Source organism: Acomys minous (assembly GCF_964271855.1).
Source record: "Acomys minous genome assembly, chromosome: 17".
NCBI classification, from domain to species: domain Eukaryota; kingdom Metazoa; phylum Chordata; class Mammalia; order Rodentia; family Muridae; genus Acomys; species Acomys minous.
Genome location: NC_140500.1, coordinates 29,441,143 through 29,458,889, shown reverse-complemented (window position 1 = coordinate 29,458,889; position 17,747 = coordinate 29,441,143). Strand labels below are relative to the sequence as shown.

The 17,747-nt window shown below is 46.6% G+C and overlaps 1 protein-coding gene across 4 annotated transcripts in view; it reads left to right on the top strand.

Moving 5' to 3' along the window:
* The window catches only part of IFT122 (intraflagellar transport 122), a 68,438-nt gene that overhangs the window by 2,609 nt on the left and 48,082 nt on the right, over window positions 1–17,747 (top strand). For all 4 annotated transcript variants that reach the window (XM_084765184.1, XM_084765185.1, XM_084765187.1 and 1 more), the window contains exons 2-5: window positions 7,196–7,262; window positions 8,831–8,915; window positions 15,389–15,467; window positions 17,529–17,605. In XM_084765184.1, coding sequence (XP_084621310.1) covers window positions 7,196–7,262; window positions 8,831–8,915; window positions 15,389–15,467; window positions 17,529–17,605 — 308 coding nt within the window. The remainder of the gene's footprint in view (window positions 1–7,195; window positions 7,263–8,830; window positions 8,916–15,388; window positions 15,468–17,528; window positions 17,606–17,747) is intronic.

Genomic DNA, 17,747 nt, shown 5'->3' with positions numbered 1-17,747 from the left:
TCCAATAATAAATTGTTACACAATTTTATTTTATATTTATTTATTTGTTTGTTTGTTTGTTTTTTCCAAGACAGGGTTTTTCTGTGTAGCCTTGGCTGTCCTGGATTCGCTTTGTAGACCAGGCTGGCCTCGAACTCACAGAAATCTGCCTGCCTCTGCCTCCCTGAGTGCTGGGATCAAAGGTGTGAGCCACCGTGCTCAGCTGTTACACTGTTTTGTTTTTCTTTTTTTTTTTAAAGATTTATTTATTTAAGTATACAGTGTTTCACCTTCATATGTGCCTGCATTCCAGAAGAGGGCACCAGATCTCAGGATAGATGGTTGTGAGCCACCATGTGGTTGCTGGGAATTGAACTCAGGACCTGTGGAAGAGTAGGCAGTGCTCTTAACCTCTGAGCCATCTCTCCAGCCCATGTTACACTGTTTTAAAAAACTGTTTTGGTCTTACTTTTGTGAGACAGGGTCTCTTGTAGCCCGGGCTGACCTTGGGTTTCTGGTCCCCCTACGTCAATCTCAGCAGTGCTGGGCTGATAGCATGGTTTTATTATTTTTCTCTTCTCTCTACTATAAGATCACCCACAGCCACACCTTTAATCCCAGCACTCAGAAGGCAGAGGCAGGTGGATCTCTGTGAGTTCGAGGCCATCCTGGTCTACATAGTGAGTTCCAGCACAGCCAGAACTACATAATAAGACACTGTCTCCAAACAAACAAACAAACAAACGAAGAGTATCCACAGCACAAGCTGGCAATAGCTGGCAGCCAAGCATTGGCTTCTGTGTCAGAAAGCAATAGGGAGTAGCAAGGACTATGGCGAACTGGAAGGCTCCCACTCTGCGTGAAAGGGGCAGCTGCTGCTCTGCTCCTGCCAATTGCCACTGCGTAGGAATTTGGCCTGGTGTGTGCAGATCTTCCTATTTTTTACCAGAAGCTACGAATCTGCGTTTTAAATGTGAAATGTCCTAATTTTTAAATGTTGGCACCTAATTAGGAAAAAAAAAAAAAACAAAGTAAAACACCATGTGGGCCAAACAAAACATTTGCTGGTCAAATGCAGCCTGATCTGCTCTGCTCTCAACCCCTGGCAAAGAATGTTGTTCGTTCTGCTCTTGTGGTACTTGAGTCTGTTGGGTGCAAGTTATTTTTTAATCTGTTTATCCCAGGAGTCTGGATACATTGTAAAGGCAGGGGCCGTATCTTATGTCCGAATGTTTGTGGAGCCTGTTGGTATTTGGTGAGTGGGTGTCTTCGTGCATGGAGGAGTAATCAGTGAATGAATGGCCAATGAAGATTCGCTCCTTGGTTTGGGAGCTGTTACAGTTTTCAAACAGTCTATTAGAGAAGGAGGTCAGAGATTCTGTAGGCCAGCAGCCCTGATGAAGGGATGGAAGGAAACAACAAAACCCACACCTAGACAGTAGAGCCCACCAGTCCCAGGTGCCCTTGACTAGCCCCGCCCCGCCCCGCCCCCCACCCCATCCACCCCCCACCCACCCCCAGCCTCAGGCTCCAGCTCTGCGCTTTAGCTTCTGGCCTGGCCTTCACACAGCAGCAGGACTCACTCAGGACCTTGTTGCTGTGATTGTGTTGTTCTCTTCGTAAACCCAGAGTGACCCCTTTCGTGTCATTTGCCGGTGGTCCCTCTGGCCTTCTTCCCTCTAGGCTTGCTAACATTTAGATTATGTTTTGGAACTTAGCCAAAGAGTCCATTTTCCTACCCAAAGAACCTTCTTAACTGATTCTCTTCGCCTCCTCTCTCCTTTCTCCCCCTCCCCTCTCTTGTGCTTTCTTTATGTGTGTGGTATGTGTGTACTCATGTATGCAGATGAACTTGTCTGTGTATGTGCACGAGGAGGTCAGAGGTCGACATTGGTATCTTCCTCTATTTCTATCCACTTTATTTTTTTTAATTATTTAATTTTTATGTTATGTATATAGGTGTTCTGCCTGCATGTATGTCTGTGCACTACGTGAGTGCATGGTACTTGCAGAGGCCAGAAGAGGGCATCAGATTCCCTGAAACTGGAGTTACAGACAGTTGTGAGCCACCATGTGGATGTTGGGAATCTGTGTCCTCCATAAGAGCAGCAAGTGTTCTTAAATACTGAGCTATCTCTTCAGCCCCAAGCTTATTTTTTTTGAGATAAGGTTTCAGCAGTGAACCTGAAGCTCACCATTTAAGCTAGACAGGCTAGCCACCATCCCACTGGGATCTGCAGTTTCCACAGGTGTGACCTGTCATGCCTAGGCTTTACTTGGACTACTGGGGATCCAAACTCAGGTCCTCAGGCTTGCTTGCACAGCAAACACTTTACCCATTGAGCTATCGCCTGATCTTTAAATGCTCTCACTCTCTCTCTCTCTCTCTCTCTCTCTCTCTCTCTCTCTCTCTTCTGAACTTCTATTTTTCTTTCTTCCTTAAATATGCTGCGCTCAGTTCATCTCAACCACGAGGCCTTATTAGACCACCCCATCTTATTCCAGGCAGCCTAGCTACCTTTGAGAGCTATTAAGATTGATTGAGGAAGCTGGGGGCGTGACTCAGTGGTAGCTTGCCCAGCATGTGTGAGGCCCAGCATTCTTAGTACCACATTAAAAATTTAACAAAGTGATATAATTTGTCTGAGATGGCAAATCCCTGCTACTCAGGAGGCTAAGACAAGGAGATCTTCAGCCTAGTGCAGAGAGCTCATCTCAAAAAAGTGGAGGGAAGCCTTGGGTTTCATCCAAGCGTGGTGTTGGGTGGGGGCAGGCAACAAAGCAGCAAGCAGGGCAGCATGTGTGTCTTGTGGTGGGTTTGACGAGCACCTTGGGACTTCAGTATACAGAGGACCGCTGGCAGGGCTCACCTCTCATCTCTCAGCAGTGAAATCCGATCATGCAAGTTTGACAGTTTATCTCTCATAACGGAGGACAAGTCGGGAGAGCCTGCCACAGTAGCACAGACTGCTAGTGGACAGCACGCCTCCGGCCCTGGAGTGTGCTGGCTAAGGCTGGGTGGCCATGTGGAAGGAACATTTGTCCTGGGTGGGGTGTTAGATTCCACGATAAAGTCTGAGTCCTTTCCAATTTGGGGATTCTGTGGTATCTGTGATATCATTAACGCCTGGGGTGGGATTTTAGACATAAAATCTTGGCAGGTTGCCAGTTACAAGCCACGTGTTTAGGACTATGTCAGGCCCTGGGTCTAACACGTAATGGAAAACTTGATCATTGACCTCGAGTTGCAGATGAGTGTGTTATGAAAGACTGTATGCTTGAGATGAAACTGATTTTTTTTAGCTTCCAGGTACAGCAGGGGTTAGATTGGGGTGAATCAGGCTCAGCAGTTAGGGCGCTTGCTGCTCTTCCTTTCAGCGGCGCCAAGTTTGGTTCCCAGTACCCATGTTGGGAAACTCATGATCACCAGTTAGATGTGTATATTGTAATTTAAGAAAGAACATCTCAGGACATCCAGACAGTGAACTTTCACATCTGAGAGGATTGGTCAGGCTTAGCCCAAACGAGACACTTAATGACGAGATGGCTCTGTAGTTAAAGGTGCTTGCTACTCAGTCAGATGACCTGAGTTTGATCCCTGGGACAACATAATAGGAGAGAAGAACTGGCTCCTGTTAGTTGTTCTCTCTCCACACACGCACCACAGCATTCGTGTGCCTCCTCAAATAATAGATACATGTAAAAAAAAAATGAAGCCAAGAGTGGTGTCCCCTGCTTAAAGTGCCAGCACTTGAGTAGTAGAGGCAGGAGGATCAGAGGTTCAAGGTCATCCTCAGCTACATCAACTATATGAGAAAGTTTGGAACCAGACTGAGACTTTGTAAAAAGCAGCAACAAAAAATACCAGGTGAGGTGGTTCACATCTGCAATTTCAGCATTTGGGAGGAGTACCATAAATTCAAGGCCAGCCTAGGCTATAAAGAAGTTCTAGGTCACCCTGGGCCAGAGTAAGATCCTGCCCACAACAACAAAACAAACATAAATAAAACTAATTCAAACACTGTCAGCTCTTGGAGAAGAGGTCCAAGTATCGTCCTGACTGGTCCAGATGTGGACAGACAGGAAGGGAGCCATACCAAGGACTAGATGAAAGTGCAAACCCACTCCAAGCTAATATCTCAGCATAAAGATACCCAGATGCCAGGCACGATACACAAGGCTGGCCCATGACCCCGGTGTGAGGAGGCAGCTCTCCACCTTGTTTTATAGGTAAGGGTGAAATTCACATAGGTCAGCTTTCCTCGTCCCAGGGCCCCTCTACTTTTCAGTCTACCACTTGCTTCTCTGAATGTCAAGGATATTTGGAAGAAGGAAGCCCAGGCCTGCTACCACAAAGCAGTGCAGAAGGACAGTGCAGAACTTGGCCAGGGTTTGAGTCTATACAGTACGCCCAGCTGGAAACCAGACAGGCTCACCTGTGCTCAGCCTCTGCTCGTCAGCCTGCGATGTAACAGAAGGCCGCTGTATACACTCCATATCTCCTCTCTCTCTCTCTCTCTCCTTCCCCCCCCCCCTCTCTCTCTCTGTCCACACACCCGCCCCCCACCTCAGTGGGCCCTCCCTGCCTACTCCATTGTGCTATGGCCTATGCATGTAGGGTAACATAAGCTTTCCCTGTCACAGCTCTCAACCCTTAGCAAGTGTGAAGAGTTTTTGTTCAAGGACTCTTGGAGGAGTCTTTTCTGACTCTCCACATGACCCACACTCACACAAAGGCACAGTAAGTAGATAAAACAATACTAAACTACAGAACAGAACATGGGGGAAGAGAGGTAGTGACCAGAGGGCACTGGGTTTCAGTTAGAATGGAGGAATACATTTCAGCAGCCTCAGGAGGGCCACAGTTATATCATGTGTATTTCAAAATGGCTAAATGGATACATTTGTAATTTCTCATTGCAGTAAATGATAAGTCATTGAGATGATAGACATGTTAATAGCTTTCTGTAATAAATTTTATATATTTGTATATTATATAAACATCATATTGCACCCCATAAATATACACAATTATTATTTGTAGGTTACTTTCCAAATTCTAACTGGGATACCTTGAGTAAATGATAATACTTTTTGCATGGGGGGGGGCTTCTGAGAAGGCAAGAAAGCCATTGTTAATTTCTTCTTCAACCATGATGTATGCTAACAGTAATGAGGGCTACAAGGCCTGAGGGTTGACACGCGGGCTTTATGGCTGAGCTCCTAGGACTAGAATTCTGGCTTCAACTCTTCTCTGCAGCAGTTTACTTTCAGTCAAGTTGTTTAACTTTGTAATTTTCTTATCTGCAAGATAGGCTTAGAGTTATGAGGTTGAGAGAATTTAAACAATGAGCATTTAAACTGTATCCTGTACACAGTAACAAATGTGCTCAGTAAATGTCAGCCACTGGAAAGGCATTCAGGAAAACATTTGACCTATCTGGCAGTAATCCAAGAGAGCAGAGGCAGTGCAGCCGGGTGGTTAGGAGAGCAGGCTTCAGGGGTGCTTGTAGCTGTTGGTTGTGTGAGGCTCCTGCCCAGCCTGAACCAGGTTGTCATCTAGAAAGCAGAGTCCAGTTTGTCCTTCCATGTCCATGGAGAGTTTCAGGAACCCCAAAGGCACCAAACTGACAGATGCTCAGGTCCTCTCAGATACCATAAAGTTTGTATGGAAATTTGCAGAGAGCCTAGACCTGCCACTATGCTGTAAATCACCTCTAGAAAACATGGGAATGCTGCGGAAATCACTTTTATACTTTGCTGTCAGGGAATAATGGTAAGGGGAAACGTGCATGTGCTCACTACAGGCATGGTGTTTCCTCAAGGGTGTGTGCATGCAGATGTATGTATGTATGTATGTATGTATGTATGTATGTATGTATCTATCTATCTCTGGCTATCCTAAAACTCACGGAGATCTGCTTGTCTCTGCCTCCTGAGTAGTGGGATTTCTAAAAATATTTTTGATCCACAGTTGTTTGAATTCATAAATGCAGAATCTACTTTATAGAGGGCTGATTGCTTATCCCTGCCCCATGGGTTTATTGTGAGCATGAAATAAGATTGTGTTCGAAGAAGTTCAGCTAAGGGCTGTGATAATCCTGTCATTGAAAAGCATGTGTTTTCAGACTGCTGACAAGTCCAGGTGGTCTGTCCCAGCCACAGTGTCACACTGGACGCTCACTGCCTCGCCACATTCTTCTACTGGCCTCAATAGTGACTCTGCAGGATGGGACAATCAAGAATCTCTATGGTGAAGCTGTGGCCTGGTTTGATAGCCGCCGCCCCCCCCCCCCAGACAGAATCAGATGGTGCAGTCTAGTTGTATTATTTACATTCCTTGATGTCTCCGCCTCGTTGCTCGATTTCTTTTACTAAGAGCTGTAGTTGTCACTCTTCTGCGCGTCTCAGAGCCGCCCCTCACTCAGGCGCTGTGTTCTCCATGGAGCGTCTCCTCCTCCTCCCCAGATCAGAATGCAGGCCTTCCTCCGTCGAGCCATGCAAAGCAACACAGTTTGTGTGCAGCTCCCTCATCAGTCTCACTGTATCTCTCTTCACTTCACCTACTCCATGAGGGCCTTGGTTATAAAATACCATTATATAATATTAGTATGAAAGCAAACAAAACAAAACAGAAAAACCACACTTCACAGACATGTCATTACTCAGAAGAACATCCATCACAAGCTCAGAGAGATGAAAAGGAGGAAGGTATATTCCTTGAGCCTGCTACCATGGGAGTCCTTGGCCAACATGTCTGCTTCATACCTTCCCACTCAAGTGGAAATTCCTGGTGCACAGAGAGTGACTCTGGCAAGCTCCCCCCCCCCCCCCCCCGATCGTTGGTGTCTTATTCCTAGCAGGTACTTGGTAATAATGTCTGTGTAGCTGTCCTGTCTCCCACTCTACCTGGTGCAGCTGCCTTTCCATGGTTGGCTGGAAGAGCCTGTGCCCTCTGCTGCTGACCCTTTGAGTCATTTCTGGCTTCTAGACGAGAGGAAGCCAGGGCTGAGCTGACTGCCGTGCACATCATGACTGAGTGGGCTGCCAAGGTGTGGTGGTTGAGTGGAATTTGCAGCCAGATACAGTTCTTAGCCATTATTTTTCCCCAGCACACACACAGTGTCTCATAATGGAAATAAAGTTTGCTTTCCTGGCCATTAGCAGACCTCCTCATTTCGGTTCTTAATTGTCTCTTTGTCTTGTCTCCTGTTAGTATCTACGACCTCGCATTTAAGCCCGATGGAACTCAACTGATTCTGGCTGCAGGAAACAGATTGCTGGTAGGATTTTGTCTGAGTTTCCATTCTGAGTGCTTTTTTTTTTTTCTCCCTCCCTCTTGTAAGTACTCTGAAATGTGACCTCCTTTTTTTGAGATAAAAAAGGCAAGGGCGGAAAAACCAGCCATTACTTTTTAATAAGGAAGGAAATGGTCTATTTAAAACAGGTAAGTAAACGGTCTGTCAGATAGGAACTCATGAACAATGCCTCCCTTGGAGTCATTTGTCTTTCCCCTTTGAGACACCCATGAAATGGTTGCAGACAATTAATCAAAATGCCTTTGAAACTAGGTGGGTGTCAGTTCATATTTTCTTGGACCAAAGTGAAATAACAAGGCTGAAGGCTATTCGTCCATGAAAAGCCAGAAAGCCTGACCTCCACTTCTGGGCTATGGTGCCCCTAAACAATTCCATATGACCGCTGTTCTATTGTTCATAGTTTCAAAGGCCACAGGCTCCCTCTGGAACCTGTCCTAGTACATAAGAGTAATCTTCAGAGACGCCTTTTTGTTTGACCCAAAACCTCTGTGATAGCCCTTTCTCCCATAAGACACTGCTCTCTGCTGTATCCAGACACTCAGACTGACTGATGTCCGTGTTATGTGTGCTAACTGCACAGTCTAACAATTGTGGTTGATTGTCCTGCAATCTTCTCTCTGGGGTAAGCAACAAAAATTCTTTCACGTCCCTTCTCGGGTTCTGTTCTGTCTGTGTGGGAGAGCCCTGTCCTCATTTCTCAGATGCTGTGTTTTTTACATCTCCACATATTTAGCCATGTTGCACAACTATAAAATACCCTAAATGTACATTGCAGCTGGGTTTTATAACACTCCCTCCCACTTGCAAACCCCACGCTTGTTAGATCTGTGACTTTCAGACGTGGCAACAAGTATGGTGCGTCTGTGTGTACTGACATTAGTGGCAGTGTTGGCCCTGACAGTTAGCCATGTTGTCCACCAGATCTTTGCGTGTGCTGGCTTTGCTGATGAGGTCTTGCCTTGATGGGTCATTCATCCAAGGCCATGTAAGGACGGGTGAAATGTACCTGGGCCTGGTTGTGCAGTCTTATAATCTCAGCTACTTGAGAAGAGGAGGCAGGAGGATCAAAGGTTCAAGGCCAGCCTGGGCTGCAGAGTGAGTTCAGAGCCAGCCTGGGCAACTTAGTCAAACACTGTTTCAAACTAAAAACTAAAAGAGAAGGCTGGGAATATAGCTCAGGAGCAGAGGGTTTGTCTGCCATTGTATAATGCCCCAGGTTTAGGCCCCATACTTGGTGGGGAGGTGGGGGAGAATGGGTGAAGCTTGCAGGATTTTGTGTGGACTGAAAATCAGTGTAGCTGCGGCTTCTCCAGCCTTGACGGTGTGTGCCTAAGCATAGTGCTGGACTTCTGCTTCCTGTTGGCCCTGCATTAAGACATTCATTCTTGTTATGCAGTGCTGCCTCTACTTGATACTAATTTAGCAAATCAACAACTGTTGTGTTATAAAAACAAAAATAGCAATAGCACCCTGCAGGAATTCAGAATAATGAATATCACACAGATAATCGATATTTTTACCCCTTTTGACAGGTTTATGACACCTCTGATGGCACCTTACTTCAGCCCCTGAAGGGACACAAAGACACTGTGTACTGTGTGGCATATGCAAAGGATGGTAAGAGGTTGTTCTGGGTTCTGGTCTCTGTGATGGCTTCGTAGCTGCTCACATTTTTCCTTAGGAACCCTGTAATTATGTTTAAAATGCAACTTATGTCTTCAGAGGGTAGGAAGTCCCTTAGACTTTAGTTGTTCCCTGAAACAAGTTTGTTTGTTTGTTTGTTTGTTTGTCTTTGGTGGTGCTGAGGACTAAGGCCAGGGCCTTGAAAGCACACCAGATAGGTGTGCTGCCACTGAGTTCTGACTCTCAGGCACTGTCTTAAGTGCTTGGGTTATTTCAGAGAACAATACAGAACAAGGGCTTGTTGGGGAGGAGGGAGGGAGCAGGCAACACTTAGCATGAGCATAGGCAGGAAGGTAACCAAGCACTACACTGATAGGTGGTAAGGTGCACAGGTTATGAGAATTGGGAGCGCTGGGTGGGGCAGAGGTCTGGTGCATTATGGGATCTGATTGTGAGATGGACCCATTCAGATAGGGGTGCTGAACAAAGACATGCAAGCTTCAGATGGAGAGATTTTGGCATCAGGCATTTAGAAGAAGAGGGCTTCTCAAAGATGGAAGAGCCACTGCAGAAGCCCTGGCGTGGGAGTGAACCTCCTGGGAGCTAAGGCAGAAAGAATGGAGAGGTGGGAGATGGGATAGAAAAGTGCAGACCTGGGGTGGCCACGTGGAGTCAGCATTATCAGAACACTGGTTCTGGTTCTGGTCTTCAGCGAAAACAGAGCAACTTTGGGTTCTGAGCAGAACCGGGGTTTGATCTGATTCCTATTTTATATTTGCCTTGGAAGAGCTTACCAAAGATGAGGGTGCACGGGGAGCTTAGTGACAAGCATCTTCCATGACAGGGGTGACAGTGGCAGACGTCTGTGGGAGCCAAAGAAGTGGTGAGAAGTGATCAGGTTCTGGCCGCGCTTGGAGGGTGGAGCCGATGGGATGGCCCGGCAGGCCGGATGTGGGTGTGAACATTGCAGGCCCTACAGCTCTTGACCTGAAGGACTGATGTGGGTGAGGCAGTTGCAGTGGAAGACCCAGAGTTCAGGTGTGCACATTTGCGCTGTGGAAAGTTGATGTAGGAAGGCGGGGATGCAATTGCTGGAATCCATTTAGTGGCAAGGATGTGGGACTTGGACACAGGAAGGGCTTTGCTTCAGAAAGGAGCATGGCAGGCAGGGCCTATCATAGCAGGAATCTAAAGGATCTCTCTGGTTCCTCCATGGTTTCAGTGTAATGGGAAACCACTGGAACTCAGAGTGAGGACTGGGAAGGAAGTGTCTGAGAGTTGAAGAGAAAGGAAAAAAATTGCAGCCTCAGAGAGTGGGAGAAAGAACGGACGTGGGAGGTGCAGTGAGCCCTCCAGGGGCCGGAAGGATGCACATGAAGCTGTGGTCATGAAGTACAGGTGACGTCACTTTGTGTGGTTTGTCTTCAGCTACTGTGAGCTGCAGCGTGGCAGGAGAAGAGCTGGGTGTAGTCGGAGAAGCAGTTTTACAGGCAGGGTGACGTGAGAGCAGAGCAGAAAGGACCTTGAGATGGGTGGAGCTGGGCTGTAAGGGAGAAGGGCAGCGGGGAGGAGGTGGGCTCATACGGCCTTGGGGGATTACTATAGCGGGGCACCTGGATGGTTGGGAAAGAGAGGAGGTGGTCAGAGAACTGGTGTGTGAAATTGAGATTGTGACTTAAAAGTAAATTCGTGTGGGCTGGGGACATAGCTAAGTGGAAGAAGACTTTTCTAGCATTCTCTTGCTCAAGGCCCTGAGTTCCTTCTACAGTACTGCAAAACTTGTAGTAAAATGAAAAGAAATAGATGGTAGATAGGTAGGTTGGTAGAGTTGATAGGTAGGCGGGTAGGTATATAGATAGACAGAGTGCTATGCCACAGACGGTCCAAACTTAGCCCAACCCAAAAGCTGGATGACTTTTGTGAATTTATTAGAATGAGCAGGTAGCTCAACAGGGTAAAGCATTAGCACCAAGCCTGATTTGAGTTTGATCCTTGGTACCCACATGATGGAAGGAGAGAACTAATCCTGCAAGTTGTCCTCTGGCCTCCAAATGTGTATTGTGGCATGCATAAGTCCGTACACAGACATACTCTCAAAATAAATTAAAAGATCTAAATTAAAATTTTATATATTATTATTGTGTGTATGGCTCATGTGGGCATGTTTTATTAAAAGATTTATTTATAAAACAAAACAACAAGAAAAGATTTATTTATTACTTAAATAGTATTCTGCCTGCAGATGCGCCTGCCTACCACAGGAAGGCACCAGATATCATTACAGATGGTTCTGAGCCACCATGTGGTTGCTGGGAATTGAATTCAGGACCTTTGAAAGAGCCAACAGTGCTCTTACCCTCTGAACCATCTCTCCAGCCCATGTGGGCATGTTTTAATGGCACACATAATAACTTTATGGAGACTTTTGTCTCTGGCCACCTTTACTGGGGTGCTGGGGACAGAGCTCAGGTTGCCAAGCTTATGTGGCAAGTGCCTTTACCTGCTGAGTCAACATCTGGCCCTGACTTTGAGATGGTTATTGTCTGTCACTTCCTGTGTCAGATGTAGGGCTGGAGGTGATGCTGTGACCACAGCTGGGGTCCCTACATCCAAGGCTACGAAGCTTAAAGAAGCCTAAGACCCAGCCTTGTAATTCCTTTGGATGGTGGACCTCTTTGAGAATTAGATGAAAGCTGTAGGCCACTCTGCAGGTAAATGGCATACTTCATGTAGATGCGGCGTGCTCAGCTCTCTCTAGCCTGCTTTAGCCTAGCTGCTTCACTTTGGGAGAACAGTGACTGGCTAGGTCCTGGGGCAAGTCACTGAGGCAGCACACATCCCTGGCTTTGTGGTCAGGTGTGCTGTGGCAGTTCAAGTTCAGATCCAGAGTGATGCTCCAAGAGGACCAGTAGCAGGCAGCCTGGGCAGCTGAATTACTTGTACGTAGGTACAGGGGCTCCTGGGTATCCTGAGTGTTTGAGAGAAGTCATGTGGCTTGCAGCTCTGGGAGAGCAGTGGCATTTGCCAGCATTCTGTGGAACTCTGTCACACATGTCATTCCAGGTGGCCCTTCTTGCAACCCTCTGAAGCATGCAGCAAGGGCACTCTTAGTGCCTCTTTGTGGTGTACCCTGCATCTTCCTTAAGTACCTTGCTTTTTGTGACACATGACTAGGAAGTCTTAGCTCCTCTAAACTTGTCTACACCCTTGGATCTGAAAATAAAGACATACAGATTGTGGTTTTGCCCGTGTATGTGTGTGTGTGTGTGTGTGTGTGTGTGTGTTTACTCTTTAAGTCTGCTTGTTTCTGACTTCCGAAAGTTTCCTAAGTAATGAGCCACCATGGTTAAAGGTGTGTAAGACAGTTCCTTTGCTCAAGAAAAACATAAACCAGCATGAAGAGAGTAGCAATAGCTATGTTTTTAGCACAGTTCTATTTCAGGCAGTTTTTGAACATTTTATATGTGTGTGTTCATGTGTGTACATGCACACTCTTTCTTCCCATCAACTATGATGTAAATTCTATTATTGTCCATTTTCATATGAGGAGATGAAAGCCTGGAGGTGTCCAGGAGCTATTTCCAATCACACAGCTCTCAGCGATATCACTAGGGGTTCTGACGCAGAGACTGTGGGCCTGGAGCCCTTACTTGTCATCCTTGATGCTCACCAGGTCAGGGAGAGGAGAGGACAGGCCGGGTAGTAAGTCTCTCTGACAAGCCTTGGGTGCAGTGTTACAAGGATCACCTCCAAGCTCCTGTTTGAGATGCTGTGGACTTTACAGAGCTTCTGAGGGAGGGCTTCCACTCCCTCTCTGTTTTGGATGGAGAAACTGAGGCTCTAGGCCCAGTGGCTTCTGGTGGCCACCTTCCTCTTGCCCTGAGATTAAAGTCTAAAAGTCTGCAACAAGTTGGGCTGGTGAGATGGCTCAGCAAGTAAAGGCACTTGCCTTTGACTCCAAGCCTGAAAACTTGAGTTTGATCAACAAGCCCACTTGGTGGAAGAAGAGAACACCCAAAAGTTATTTCAGGGTATACAGTGGTGTCTTTGTGCTTCCCACATACACACAAATAAATAATAAAAATGTAATAAAAATCTGCAGCTGGGTGTGCAAACCCTGGCCCATGCTTGCCTCAAAGTTGTCCTCTCACCAAAGCAAATGAAGGCTCCTGGGGCTTGCTACCCGGCGCCCCACTCTTCCACATGCTTTAAGTTGGTATTCATAGACTAAATAAGGAATTCCTTTGTGTATGTTGCCTCTTTGTAGCCTGTTCTTTCTTAAAGCCCAAGCAGTGTGGAAATGTAAAGCTCATCTGTTGTGCTTCTATTCAGGCCTTCCTCTGGCTTCTCACTGTTGGGGATAAAGGCAAGATCTCCACTCTTGCCCTGAAGGCCTAGGGATGCTTTAGTCACCTCCTTCATTCCTTGCCATCTGCTCAGGTACCTCTTGGCTATGCCAGCCTTTCAGTGCCTCAAGGCCTTTGCACGTGTTTTTTTCCATGTGCACATCTCGTTCTTTCTTTGTGCTTGGGTACGCTCTGCTTATCTTTTCGATCTCCAGGGGAGGAGGATCTTGCCTACATCCCGTCCTCTAGGGCAGTGCTTCCCATCCTCCCTAATGCTGCCCCCCTTCAATACAGTTCCTCATGTTATCATGACTCTGCCATACAATTATTTTTGTTCTGTTTCATAACTGTAATTTTGCTACTGTTGTGAACTGTAATGTAAATATCTCTGTTTTCTGATGGTCTTAAGTGACTCTTGTGAAAAGTTTGTTTGACCCCAAAGTGTTCTTGACCCACCAGTTGAGAACCATTGCTCTAGGAGATGCTGACCCAACAGCACAATTTCAGTTAGGCAGGATGGGTAGGTTTTTAGAGCTCTGTTGCACAGTGTAGTAATCATAATTAACAATAATATATATTTTAAAACTACTAAAAGAACAGATTTTTAATGTTCTCACCATTAAAATTATAAATCTAAGGTGATAAATATGTTAGTTTGCTTGATATAATTAATTGACTAAATATATCAAAATACTGTGCTGTACTCCATAAATATATACAACTTTGGGGGCTGAGGGGACGGCTCAGTTGTTTACATGCCTGCTGCAAAAGCATGAGGATCTGAGTTTGTATCTTGGGCACAGTGATGTGTGCCTGCTGACCGAGCGCTAGGGAGGCGGAGACAGGAGGATCCCTCCGGGAAGCTAACTTAGCTAAGTCTGAGCTCCAGGTTTAATGCAAGCATCAGAAATAAGGTGGAGGGCAAGAGAGAAAGATACCTGACATTGGCCTTCATCCTACACTCATATGAACACATGTGTATGTGCACCCACAGACACCACACAAACACATGAATAGATAAATATGTACAGCTGTAAAATGAAAAACATATAGGAGGCTGGAAAGGTGCCTCAGCACTCAAGCACACTGGCTGTTCTTTCAGAGGACCCATGTTCAGTTCCCAGCACCTCCATGGTGGCTCACAAACACCTGTGACTCCAATTTCAGGGAAATCTGATGCCATGTTCTGGCCTTTTCAGGCATCAGGCATCTACAGGCACACAGACATACATGTAAGCAAACACCCACACACATAAAATAAAGTAAAATCTTTAAAAAAATTTAGCTGGGCATGGTGACGCACACTTTAATCCCAGCACTTGGGAGGCAGAGGCAGGCAGATTGCTGTGAGTTCGAGGCCAGCCTGGTCTACAAAGCAAGTCTAGGACAGCCAAGGCTACACAGAGAAACCCTGTCTTGAAAAACCAAAAAATAAAAAATAAGTAAATAAATAATTTAACGTTAGTTCCCCCCAGTTTCTCTTTTTCATAGGACTCACCCCCTCCCATATTGTATTTGGGTTGGATACACTTAATGTCGCTTCTTGGACTAGACTGGAAGTGAAGCTTAGATGTAGCCAATGAAGCACACAGAGGTAGCCGAGCCTGGCTACACTTGGTACCAGGAGGAGCAGGTTGGAAGCTAGAAGTCCACACTGCAGATTCCTTGCTCCCAGTGTTGATGAGGAGCAGCAGAAGGGCTGGGGTTCAACATCTTTGTGGGGGGTGTGCCCGGCGTGTGTAGGCCCTATGTTCCATCCCCACACCACATCCAAAAACACTGCTAGAGAATAAAGAGACACTACTCTTTGTAAATATTTTTTTAGACAAGATCTCTTGTAGTCCAGGCTGGCTTCCAATTCACTCTGTAGCCACAGATGACTCTGAACCTCTGCTCATCTTGTTACCACTTGTGCTGGGTGGCAGGAGCATCCACCACTCCATTTGTACAGTGCTGGGATTCGAACCTGGGGCCTCATACATACTAGACAGCTACTCTGTCAACTGAACTGCATTCCTAGATGATTAGGTGCCTTGAAGAATTAGTTTTCGTGGACATACTGTCTAGAAAGATGCTGGTTTAAAATACATGTAAGGATTTTCTTTTGAACAAACCTTTCAGGCAAGCGCTTTGCATCTGGATCTGCTGACAAAAGCATCATTATCTGGACCTCAAAACTGGAAGGCATTCTGAAGTACACGTAAGTGACCCCGTTGGTGGCATCATTAGAGTTGAACTCTTACTATCTTATTTGCTTGAGACAGGGTCTCCCTCTGCGGGGCAACCCTCAGGCTTATAACCTTCTTCCCTCAGCCAGCTGGGTTTACAGGGCTGCCCACCAACCACACCGACTCTGCTCTGACTGTTATTCACTGCAGCCACAGCCTCTTGGAAAGAATGTAGGGAGAGTTCTCCGCTCCAAGATGGCCTTGAATTAAGCATGAGGGGCGGGGTGTGTGTGTGTGTGTGGATGGTCACTAAGGAGCTCAGTCAGCACTGAGGAGTCTCGGGTAATGAATCTCAGCTAATCTGACACTACAGCTTCCCGCCACTCTCCTCTCACTCAGCGGTCCCCTCCAGTGACTCTGTCTCTGGGGGTGGCTTTGCATCTACCCAGTGTCAAAAGCTAGAAAAGCCAGTGTGCTCTAAGCTTCCGACTCCTTAAGGGGCCTGTGCTCAAATCTGCACCTCCACTAGCCAGCCCCTCCGCATCCTACAGGTCTCGGGTGCAGCTGTTTCTGCTGCCAACCTGCTCCTGCCCCTCCAGACTCAGGAGGGCCTCTCCTGAGCATTCCTTGCAGTCCTGGGCTTACGTATTCTAGTTGATTGATGTCACCTATGGGCCTGTGGGCGCTGGAAGGTAGACACTGCCCCTCTTTTTGCATGCTTATATTTCTGGCACTTAGCATCATACCTGGTCTACAGTAAGTACTTGGCAAACAACTTTTATTTTCAGTTGTAGAGAAACATCCAGAACATAGACTGCCATTGTCATCAAGTATTAGGTACATTAACACTGTGGTGCAGCTAAATTTTGGCAAGTAAAGGTTTTTTTTAATATGGAGAAATTTATTAAATGAGCATGGGGAGAGAAGGAAGAGGGAGAGGGGTACCCGAGAGAGAGAGAGAGAGAGAGAGAGAGAGAGAGAGAGAGAGAGAGAGGACAAGAAGGAGAAAGAGGTAGGAGATAAGAAGAGGGAAGAGAGGAGTGAGAGAGGTGAGAGCAAGGAAAACGTCTTTAGAACTCTTCCTCTTCCTGAGCTTAAACTCAGTGTTTAACACCTTCCATTGTGCCCTGTCTGAGCCCACATCTGTTATTCTCCTGTCTGAGGAGTTTGTCCTCTGGGTGCCTCATCTAAGTGGAATCCTATAGTATTTGGCATTTTGTAACTGGCTTATTTCACATAATGTCCTCATGGCCCACGTCTTCCTCTTTAAAGCTGAGTAGTACTCCACTGTGTGTATGTATCTCATCTGGGTTTCTCATCAGCTAATGGGCACTTGGGTTGCTCCCACCTGTTGCCTGCTGTGAACAGTGCTGCTCTGAATACAACAAGCGATGCCCTGATGAGCAGTGGGTGAGATCATGCACACAGTGTTCCTGGGAAGTGAGGGGCTAGAACTGGGCTGAGATGCCATGGAGTGCACCTCAGCATTTGCTGTTTCCACTCTAGCCTGCACTGCCTTCATCACACTCCGCCCTCTACTTCTGGGCCTCTAGAAACGGTCAATTAGAGCCACAAATAAAGCGTGTTGTCTGCACATGGCACTAGGCTGGTTTCTCTGTGTCTTTGTCTCAGTCACAGACTGGAGGTGTCAGGGGGAGAGCCTTGGAGAAGAAGGAGTTTGAGTTTGGTGGGTGGAAATTGGTGTGGAGGGCAGTCCTGTAAATAAGACCCTGTGCTGGCTGTTGGTCCCTCAGAGAAGGGCTTGTGTCACCCAAGGCTTCAATCTTGTTTTTTGTTTTGTTTTGTTTTTGTTGTTGTTGTTTTTCTTTAAAAAATTTATTATTTTTTAATTATGTTAGTGTATGGGTATTTTGCCTGCTAGAGGCTAGAAGAGGGCATCGGGTCCTTTGGAACTGGAGTTAAAGACAGCTGTGAGCTGCTCTTTGGGTACTGGGATTGAACCCTGATCCTCTGGGAAAGTAGTAAGTGCTCTTAACTGCTGAGACAGCTCTCCTGCCCCCCACCCCAAGCCTGCTTTGAGTCTCCAGTTTTAGCCACTGAGACATTTGTGGCTTGCTGTTCTTCACCTTCAGGCACAATGACTCCATACAGTGTGTCGCCTACAACCCTGTTACCCACCAGCTGGCATCTTGCTCCTCCAGTGACTTTGGTAAGTTTCCATTCCCAGCACCCCTAGTGGAGAATGCTGAGAACCTGCTCCTGAAAGAGGCCTCTTCTCCACCTCCCCTGGAGGAGGCTGACAGCTATCCTTTAAATTTGCAGAAAGAGCTGGGTGGTGGTGGCACATACCT